At 34.0% G+C, this 11,402-nt stretch overlaps 1 protein-coding gene across 1 annotated transcript; it reads right to left on the reverse strand.

Moving 5' to 3' along the window:
• Window positions 1-347: 347 nt before the first annotated feature.
• Window positions 348-9,800, reverse strand: LOC124367300 (metalloendopeptidase OMA1, mitochondrial-like). The gene is made up of 2 exons (XM_046824024.1): window positions 8,287-9,800; window positions 348-576 (listed from the first exon to the last, which is right to left on the reverse strand). Exons 1-2 carry the CDS (start codon window positions 9,474-9,476, stop codon window positions 567-569), a joined length of 1,200 nt encoding a protein of 399 aa, XP_046679980.1. The 5' UTR covers window positions 9,477-9,800; the 3' UTR covers window positions 348-566.
• Window positions 9,801-11,402: the final 1,602 nt, after the last annotated feature.

Consider the following 11,402-nt stretch of genomic DNA (forward strand, 5'->3'; position numbering starts at 1 on the left):
TTGGTTGTTGGATTCAGCTATCAAGTGGAGATTGCGCTCAGTTTAACACACAAGCTGTAACTTGTATACGAGTGCACTCGGCATCTGCCATGCATTCCAGTGATGTGTAGCTTCTGTTGGTGACTAGCGAGTGTTTAGTAGAACTGAGAAAGTTCACAGAAACTCTGTTAGAAGTCACACACATATAGGTTCTCAGCATTGCCCTGCCTCCACCTATTGGACTACGGTAAATGCCAAGTGCACTCTTCTATAGGTTACGTTTTTATCTCTTGAAGGCTGTATGAGTGATAAGGTTATTTTACCAAGCATAAGACAACTAGAGTAATCCACAAAATATTCTCTGGAAATTTCAGTTTACTATTGACTTTGAAGTTTAATCTCATGAGAAATCTTAGCCTATTTTCGTAATACAATAATATAAAATAAGTACTTGATTCGTTGTGGTTAAATCTTCACTGGCAAAATATCGTTACTGTGCCTTTTGACCTGATGTACTTCCAAAGTTTTGAAATCTTGAAAGGAAATTATTCAAAAGTGAAATCTTCACCAGTAGGCTATTAACGTCTTCAATTCCTTCTGGAAAAATTAAATCGTTTACCAATCTGTACAAATGTTTAGTTGTAAAAATGTAAATAAACTGTTAAAGTTAGTCTACATGCTCTATTACTGTTAAGTATATCTCTGAACTTGGTAATTTATTGTATTGAGGTTTCTGTTACTGTTAACAATAAATAAATCTATTATTGCATAACAAGAGCCGTTCATTATCCCTCACCCTCTTTAGTTGTAGCTGTGTAGAATTGTAGAAGTACTGTAAATCCATAGAGAATACATACTTGTATACAGAGTAGCACAAGATACAGCTGCACAGACTGCTCTAGTGTCGACCAATGAGAAAGCCTGCTGCTGCACGGTTAATGGTATTAATTGGACTTCAACTCCGGTTTACATAAAACCTAGGTTCAAACAAATGACCTAAGCTGAACTACAAATGATAACCCGTGAGAGGTCCCGTCCTACCCAAATATGTAGCAGATCCCCTGTATAGCTGCTGCTATCTAAAGCGGCCCATACACTAGACGTGCAAGCACGACGTGCCAAAATTGGAAGAAACGTGCCAGTGTGTGGAGGTCTCCGTGCTAAGCACGCCGTGCATTGTATGGCACGATGGCAATCAAGATCGGTTTGATTTTCGGCGTGCCGTGCCACCTGCCGCCGTGCCATCCTGCAAGTGTGTGGACCAGTCCCGCGCCACGTGCTGAGAGTGGAGTGTCTTTTGAGGTTACTTTTCGTTCTCTCGCGGCAAATACTCTCCTATATTTACCATGTCGACTGCTGACACACAAATTTTTCTCTCTCCTAATTTCTTACCATTATTTATAGATTCGTACAGAAATTACCATTTTTTGAGGCGAGTGAAGTGTAAAGAGTAATCAAATAAAAGTCTAAAACAAAATGCGTATTTAGACCTTGTGGAACTGTGCAAAACTGTGGTGCCTGATTGTACAGTTGATTATGTGAAGAAGAAAATTGATTTGCTTAGAGGTAATTTTAGAAGAGAACATAAGAAAGTTATCGAGAGCAAGAGATCAGGAGCTGGCACAGATGCAGTCCATGTACCTAAACTATGGTATTACAAACTGCTACTATTTTTGAGTGATCGAGAAGAAGTACGTCTGTCGATCACATCATTAGATTCTCCGACAGAAGATTCACAACAAACTGGCGCAGGTCATGCTGATGACGATGTACTCAGTGAGTGCGAGGAAGATGAGGAAAGTTTATACTGTATTTTAATCCCGTTTTGCAGAGTATCGCTATGTTAAGTTTAAAAAACATACACGATTAATTGCCACACTGTTAATTATAAAAACATTATTAACAGGTAATATCTGTAGTCATTACGTTCATGGCTTTAAAATATAAATGGCTTGGATGGAATTTTTGAACGGTTTGTTTACCTTTAAGTATTCATCCTTTAAAACTACAAAAATAGCTTGACATGTTTCCGGTATGATGTGGCCAAGAGCTTGAGGTGAAATTATTGTTGAATACTTTATGTCCTCCAGTGACCTTCCAGTGGCTAAATATCTAAGCGTGGCAACTAACCGTTGTTCCACCGTTATAGCTTTTCTCGGATTAGTGTCTTGTCTTTCGATGCGTGGCCTAACCTTTTCCAACACATAACTAAATGTTTCGTCATCCATTCGCAAGTAGTTCCTGTAATCATGATTTTCACGTAAGTCTTTTAGTAGTCTCATATCAGAATACATTTCTCTCTCTTTTAACCAATTTTTCGTCCATAATTGTCTTCTCTTCTTCACTTTGCTATCGTCATGAATCGCACCAATCAAACAATACTGTTATCGCTTTATGTTTAGTTACAAGATGCATAGTAGTAAAATATCACAGCACGATAATACTACACAATATCACAATACCACAACCAACTTCTAGCACGTCACGGGACTGACTAAACTGTCAGTGTGTGGGGCACAAAGTGCCATGCCAAGCACGGCGTGCCAGTATAAAAAAACTGCACGGCGTGCAATGCACGTCTAGTGTATGGGCCGCTTAACAGTATGTTACTTTTGTTTTTATACTTCTCAATGCTATTTTACACTTATTACGTGTATTGTATCTGTTTTTGGATAAGTTTATATTTATTTTTGTGAAAAGAAATTATAAAATATTGCATGAAATTTTGGATAGTTCATTTTTTCAATTTATAAATACATAACAAATTCAAAGACAACTGAAGAAAAAATAGTTAACTATATTCCTTCTGTTGCACAATTAAGCCACCAGTGCACGGTTTTCACAATATTTTACTTGCAAGTAGACGTTTAACAAGCTGAACACTTGAACAGCGTAAATCTGTTTTTCCTAACAGGGCAGTGAAAACACCTGGGTTGTAAGGTTGAAGTTGAATTCTATGGGTCTCCATCACTTTCCCTTGTTTTAAGTTTGCTTTTGATGATTTTTCCTGACTTTTTTTATATTACTGAACAATGGCAAATGTCCAGGAAAATCCTGTTTCCTTCACCATCACTATCACCAGACTGTTCAGTGTCCGTATTGTTGAAAGCTCTGACGGATAATTAGATTCATTGTCACTACCATAAATGGGAGAAATATCTTCTTCAACCTCTTCAATTCAACTAAGAATAATGCTATCCGAACGATTGGCCATTTAAACTACTATAATGATAAACTAAATAAAATGGGTAATCAATGATAATGTGATAATTGATAATGATAGTGTGCATGACACTAAAATGCATGCTCTAACGTGGTCGGTCCTGTGTTGAGATGCCAACTAACAAAGCGAGCACGGTGGGATTCCCCTTTCCCCACAGACACGGCTATGGATGAATTATACTGTGTTCAACGGAAAAGAATGTCTCATATAGTCAGTGAGGCACTTGTGAAGTATAAGAAGGATTTATCATTTAATATAAAAGTTTTCATCAGACCAACTATGTTTGTTAGGTACCATCTAACAAGGGGACCTCTCCCGGGTTAACATTATTATCAAACTAATATTAGAACAAGTCTATCCTTTACGTGTAATGATGTATTACAGAGGGAAACATCTCTCTTAAAAGTAACTTCACACCAATATCTTCAATGATCCGGTACTTAAACATTTGTGTTTTTAGTACAGACATATAATACAAACAGAATTGAGCCTCAACCAATTGTTTTGAAACATGAACTTCTCTGACCTTAACAGGACAAGGTATTCTTTTTACAATTTCGCTTGAAAATATAAAGTACAGGCATGAAAAAATAGGCAATACGAAAAATAGAGCTAGCTTGAAGAGTATCTAATTACTATTAGTAGCATCTGAAAGTAGGCTTTTAAAAGTCTTAACCATGTAAAATTAAAAAAAAAAACTGCTAAATTTACTGTCAAATTATTTATTGTTTTTACCTATTCTATTTGTCTGTCTGAGAAATTCAATTTGATCAAAGTATAATTTTCTTGTATAGAGCATCACTTTTAAAATATTCATCAAAAAACTGATGATCAGATACAATTATAAGTATGCCTAATTTAGAAAAATTATAAATGTTAACAAATTTCCTAATGTTGGTACTTTTTTATGTACAAAGAAAAGTTTAAAAAGCAAGTATCGTTTAGAAAAAGGTTCACTTCCTTGTACATTTTTTTTACTGTCTTTCAACATCAAAGTAGCATTGCTCTCCCTTGACCACTATTAATACGTGTGCTCCAAATTGTATGTACACTGAAGGGATCTTGGAAACTATAAAAGATAAAAAAAAGATCAAATGGACCAAGTTGTGTGTATTAAGACCAATAAATTAAGGTGGTCAAGATGAATATTGGTTGCGTCGTTTACTTACTGTGCTCAAAAAAAACTGTTTTTGGTCACAATTTTCAAACTGTCACAGCTCTTTTATCAGTACTATATACTAAAACATTTTCACATAAAATTTATTCTGGTTTTTAAATATTATAATAAAAAAATTCTCAAGCAGGAGGCGTAGTGTTTGTGTACATTTTTAAAATGCCATGACCCATGTTTTACTTGGTCAAAAGAAAGTAAATTTTTACTGATTTCAAAAATACCATATATGTTACAATTTCCTTGTGGTTTTTATCAAATAATTCATAAAACCCGTTTTTGTACGGCTGTGTGAAGGGATTTATTCTACTATTTGGATAGTTGTAAACCTGATATTTCACTGCACACGGTGTTGGAATCAGTTATTTGGTATAACATAGAAATTGTCAGACAAGGTCGGTTTTAAAAGCTGACTGTTTTTTTTTTTAATTTTTTAATTGATTAGTAAAATAGTATGTTAGTTTCAAATTGTATCACAATTTATCATTCCATAAAAAATAAAATCATTATACAAAAATAATGAAACAACCTAATTAAATTTGCACATAGCCTTTTTTCTGTAACTAAAAGACACCCGCTGATCCATATGTTCACAGGACTAGGCACAAATGGATTTTTATTTGGGTATAAATCACCAATTAAGTTTATTTGTGTACAGTTACACGCAGTGTTGAAATTGTTGTAGCATATGTGCGATGCAAATGTGTTATTGAACACATTTTGTAATAAGCTACTTCAAAAATCGATTTACATTTATATTTCTCTTACATAAAACAATTGAATTATTTATTATGTTCTTTTTCAGTTATAATAAACTTAGTTACGTTAAATTTTAACTAGGTTGTTTTCTTATTTTTATACGATGATTTTTATTTTGATAAAATATAAATAAATTATGATACTATTTGAAACTAAAATGTTATTTTGCTGATTACAAAAACATAAAAAACAGTGGTTTTAAGACTGACCTTGCCTGATAAATTTCTGTTTTACCAAACAGCTGATTCCAGCACTGTGTGTAGTGAAATATTGGTCCAGTTTACAAAATATGTAATAGTAGAGTACAAATTCCCTTCACAAAACAATTCAAAAAAGGACTTTTACGAACTATTTGATAAAAACAAAGAGGAAAGTGTAACATGTATTATATTTTTGCAATAAGTAAAAATTCTTTCGTTTGATCAAGTAAAAAATAGGTCGTCGCATTTAAAAACTTTACGCAAACACTAAGCTATCTGCTTGCTGGTCATGATTATTTTTATTATAATAATATTTTAAAACAAGAAGAAATTTCATGCAGATTTCATGTAAAAAAAAAACATCTTAGTATAGGTATTAAGAAGAGAGCTGTGACAGTTTGAAAATTTTCTCCAAAAACAGATTTTTGAGCACCGCAAATGAATGACACAACCAATCTTCAACTTGACTACATTAATTTGTTGGTCTTATCACGTACAACTTTGTCTATTTAATTTTTGTTGTATCATTTATATTTTATAGTATAGAATGTGTTGCTAATACAGTGTTACGCAGGCAGTCATGACTATCTAAGTTTTCAGTTCTCACTGAGTAAAAACATCAGCAAAAAAACGAAATAGGCTACTTCAGTCTCACTGCTGAGTGTCTTCTTTGGTCAAAAAATTATTTTCTGACTCTTTTAATTGTAATAAAAAAGTGTATAACTAAAAAAGTAAAAGTACGGTAATTTTTTAATTAAAACCTTTCCGTTCTTTAGTAAACACCTTAGCAGTTTTTACACACCACAGTACATTTTGCTGACAGAAACGCAGATTAACAAAACAATTTTTCATCTCCTACTAAAAAGTAAGTTCACACCAATATACTCGATGAAATGTCTTGAAAACTATCTGATAAACTGAGTTGGTACCAGTAAGATTAAACGCCGGGGCGGCAAATCACGAATTTGACGTTACCAACGTATTCTGCTCACCCTCCTGAACAAAAAATATATATAGTACTAGGGGGTGCAAATGACAAATAACATGATTTTAGGGGGTATATTGATAAGTGGTAAAGTTTCTAATGTTTTAATGTTCAGTTTGTGTGCTGTGTCTGGATAATCTGTTTACTTGAATATTATCTGCGGCCGGGACTGATAGCAGCCTGATAGCATACCTGTTATCTGAGTTGTCCGGGGCATAGGTCAGTTCTACACAAGATATCGTGTTCAGTAGGTCGGATTGAGTGAGTGAGTTTACAATGATGAATCAACCATCCACTAGTTCAACCAACCCTAGTGAATTGTGTGTGTCGGAGTGTTTCGTAGGGCACGTAAAGAGCTTACGTTTTAACCGAAACGAAATTATCTCTTTTTTAATAGAACAGGGCATTTTTAAAAATGAGTGTATTTGTTCGTCGTGCGGTTGAGTGGTGTTTTTAAACCGGGGAGACTGTGTCGTTTCGTTGTGATAGACCACTTTTTTGTTGCTGCTGTTTAGCTATATCCGCCAACACACTAATGGTAAGTGTTCTCTGTTAATATCCATCTATATATTTGAGTTTTTCATGATTTATTTAGTTTTTAAACTTTACATAATTGCCTTTGCATTACATTTCAATTTATATTTTTGATCAGCCCCTCTAGAATTTTATATTTTACTGATAGGTACTATCTCGAGGGATGTTTTTCTTTTATTGACATCAGCGCGGGGCAGCACCAAAGGTGCTGCCGAAGCCCGCGCTGATGGCCGGAGGCACTCGTAATTAATTTTTTTCTCGAAATTAAGAAAAACATTTATTAATTTTGATCAAAATTCTGCTCATTTCTGTAATTTCTCATTTACGTTTGCAAAGATGGCGGCGCAACCGATGACGTCATCACGAGGTTCAATCATTGGCCACAAAAGGTCACGTGACGCTAGACGTGGATGTAGAACATGGAGATATTACTGGAAAGTTATTTAATTTTATATTTTCTAGAACTTCGTTATTTCTCATTTCCACCCCATCAAACCTTATACTTTTTTTATATAGGACGATTCCAATAAGTTAAGAACGCAAAACTCGTATTTTTCCGCCCCGGCGGTTAATATGATAATTACCACTGAGTTTGTTTATAAGCGCACAACATAAACATAACAGAGTAACCTACAAATTGATCAATAAAGGAAATAATTTTTCAATATCTTAGTTGTTTGAAATTTTAACATTTTGAATAACTGGCCAGACACCTTAATAGAATTAATGTTTTTAGTGAACACAAAGGACAAACAAAATTGCTTGGAAGTAATAATAATGGGTATTGATTTATACACAGATTTCTAAATTAATGTAGCCTACATGCTGACATCTCATAAGCGGACCCAGTTGTTTATATCAATATTGAAAAACGATATTACTTAATTATAATTTTCAATAAAATTAATCATTACTGATATATGAACAATAACTAACTTATATGAACTATAAACACTTTTTCTTATTAAACATATTTTCTTTATTAACAAACAGTCGAAAGCTTGTTGAGGACCGTGAAACAAAATTTAAAAAAGGGCCATACCTGTTTGCAGATAATCTCTTTGAGTATTCGTACAGAAGAGAAGTTTTTAGAGAAGATGCTTCAACAACCTCTCGAAAGCAGTTAATCATTACTACCCAGGATAAAACATATAAATAATTACGCATATTCCGTATTTCCTGTTAGAATTTTTTTTACCTTGTTTTAGAACTCATTTATTATTTATGAGATTATCACTGTGCATTATATTAGTTATCTTAACTCAAAATATGATTGTGATTATAATGACTATAAGATAAGATTATGACTATGATTGTACTAATCAATATAAAAAACCGGGTCCGCTTATCGTACTCTACCAAAACTTATTTATAGAATAAATTCTCTTAGTTATAAAATTTAATATAGACCTCTCTTGATATTGCTGAAAATTACCTTGGTGCGTGAGGGCCTGGATCAGACCTGGAGCAATAACGAGTGAGAATACTGAAGGCTTTCGGCATGAGTCCATCGAGAGTCTCGTACCGTGTTTTGTGGCTCGGATGTGTCGACAACCATTCAATCTGTTCATCCTCGGCAAGTCTCTCCATCTTCCGCCAAAACACACTCGCTTGTCGAGGATCATAGCAGGCTCTAGCAACCATCTCCAAGCCTACTGTGTCGGCCTCTGTTTCCAGGCTACGGCTAAACGGTAACTTGAACAGAATCGTGCTGATATACTCGGTGAAGTAATGTGAAGAAATTGCTATTGAGTCTGGAAGCAACGTCCACAGAGCTACAATAGGGAGTAACATCAACATTTCCAGAAGGTGGGTTTTACTGGCAGCTTCTGCGGAGTGACTTAAGAGTGCATGTGACATTTCATGGGCAATGATTGCTGCTAGCTGATCCTCATTGCTGACTGCAGCAAGCATTCCTGTGAATATAAAAATGTGTCCACTTGGCAGCACAAAAGCGTTTTTTGTGTCTTTATCATCTACGATCAGGACTTTCCACTCCCTCTTGGCTCCGGGCAGCTTGGAGTTAGCTTGTAATATCCTTTGAGCAACCTTCAATACGTAGTTGTATTGTTGTCCTGAAGTTACTATCTGGTTCTTATAGTTTTCTATTATAACCTCACATTCAATATTGGCCATTTGTCTGATCTGTTTTTCAGAAAACAACATGAACTTCACTCTTTTTGTGATAGGATCTTCAACCAGATGTGAAACATAGTAAACTAATACGAACCCACCTGATAATGCACTTCCCCACATAATTCTGGTGCGATTTTTCTTGACCTGATAAAGGATGTATTCCCGTCTATTTTTTGGTAAACTAGCCCACCATTTCCTCAATCCTCTGCCCGTAAGTACTGCACCAAATTTCAATAGAGATCTCAGGACTATCCATATTATGGGAGGAAGAGCTTTGTTACTATTTGAAGTGTGAAATGTTCTTTGACAGATAGGATTACACACATTTTGCAGAGTACATCTAGGAAAGATGTTTAAATTGTATGATATATGTGGATTCGAATATAAATACTGTTTTGGAAAACATTTAACCTTACCAAATGAAGACACTTTTTGTAGGTTAACCCTACTACTGCAGACTATTGTGCTCCACAACCTTTGTAAATACATATTGTGGTTAAATATTAGGCGAAACTTATTAAATTTTTATCAATGTAAACGCAAATTCATTTTAAGTAACCAAATTAATGTTTGAAATTTACTGACAAATGAAATCACCAATATAAATTTAATGAATAGCAATCACTAATTAATTTACTAACGTCATAATCTTTTTCTGAATCCACTTATTTAAACACAGAAACTGGAAAATTATAAGAAAAGAAGGAATACACGCTAAAAATGATTCACTAGAGATAAGAATTCGCTATCGGCCTTGATAAAGTTATTTGCACATACAGACATGACTAACCTAACTCGTGTTTTGAAATTTGAATGAAAATAACTATTTATTATTCCACAATCAGCTGCACTAATGTAGTGTACCAACATAAAAATAAATATTCAGCATTGTTATGAAATAAATACATATAATATACGTATTGTAAGTAGTATACAGATTTTGAAATATATATAATGGTTTGCATTTCTTGTGATTTCCTCAGTAGAGATTTTAAATAATTATGATTGCCATTTGGTAAAACTGTTTGCATTACCACATTGTAATTAATTGTCATATGAACCAACTGCATGGGATACCACCGTGAAGCTAGCGTCACTTTGTCGTCCAGCCTGAGTTATCGTCTCTTTGAATACTTTGCGTAAATGTTGCAGTTCTCATTTTGAAGGCGCTTCCAATAATTCAAAAACTACGTGAAAATGTATAAAACTAATTATTAAAAACCGATCGTTCTCCAAATATACACAGTTTTTTCGTATTGAAAATTTGTTCAAAGGAGTTCTGTTAATTGTATAATAAAAAGATTCCAAGAACTCGATCGTAGAGGATGTATCGTTTAAATTAAATACACCACCTGTTTAGCGTGTGCATATTAAAATACACCTTTGAGAGCATTTTTGTACAAATTTTCATTGCGGGCATTTGTCGGATCTGTCTTGAGAATGATATTTAATCGAGAACGTACGTCTAACGTGCATTTAATTTAGACAATATGTCCTCTGACGGTCGACACCATCTGTTTGGCATTTGTATATTAAATTACATCTTACAAAGCATTTTTGTGCAAATCTTCAATACGAAAAACGGCGAAGATTTGGAGAACGATCGTGTTTAAATAATTAGTTTTATATATTTATCCTAATTTTTGAATTAATTGAAACGCCTTCAAACGGTGATCTGCAACATTTACGCACTGACTACAAAGTGACGCCAACTTCACGGTGAGCATGGGATGATGGTATAATGCACGTATTCGTGTTTACATGTTTAAACTAAGTAAATTGGTTTCTGTACAGTCATCAACAACAAAATTATTTTAAACAAGTTACAAGTGGAGCACGTTTACAACATAGAACTGTCAGGTTATCTTAAAACATGTATGGTGTTCAAGAGACAACCATGTTTACCTATTAAGAACTGAAAAAGCTACGTATATATCTGAAAGATAACGTTAAAAATGTTAGGTTAGGATTGAATTCATAGAACTTTAATTTGTCAATATTCCATAGTCAAAAAGCCAGATGCTGAACAGCAAAAACATGATTATCACAAGATTACAAGTGCCTCACAAGAATAAATTTTCTTAGAAAAAAGACATATTTAAGTAAATTGATTGAAAAATAATTCAAATATTGCAACTTTAATGCAGGTAGCGCGTGCCCTCCGTTGTTTCTCGAACAAGTCTTAACACAGTTGTATTAAAATTAGATTATAATACGTTTCTCGATTTTCAATTGTAGGCTACAGGCAAAACTTATATTGTAAAATAAAAAAAAATATTCTTATTTAAAATTCATTTCGGGCGTTAGTCATATAAATACATCGAATTTGGCATCGAGTATTATAAGTAATATCCTTTTGTCTCTCAGTGCTTTGCTTTATGATTTACAAACATCTGATTACTTTTGAAGTGGTGC

The sequence above is a fragment of the Homalodisca vitripennis genome, chromosome 8 (genome assembly GCF_021130785.1).
Source record: "Homalodisca vitripennis isolate AUS2020 chromosome 8, UT_GWSS_2.1, whole genome shotgun sequence".
Lineage (NCBI taxonomy): Eukaryota > Metazoa > Arthropoda > Insecta > Hemiptera > Cicadellidae > Homalodisca > Homalodisca vitripennis.

What these genes read in the sequence shown, in the direction of transcription:
- LOC124367300 (XM_046824024.1), bottom strand. Translation starts at nt 9,476, where the DNA reads ATGTATTTACAAAGGTTGTGGAGCACAATAGTCTGCAGTAGTAGGGTT.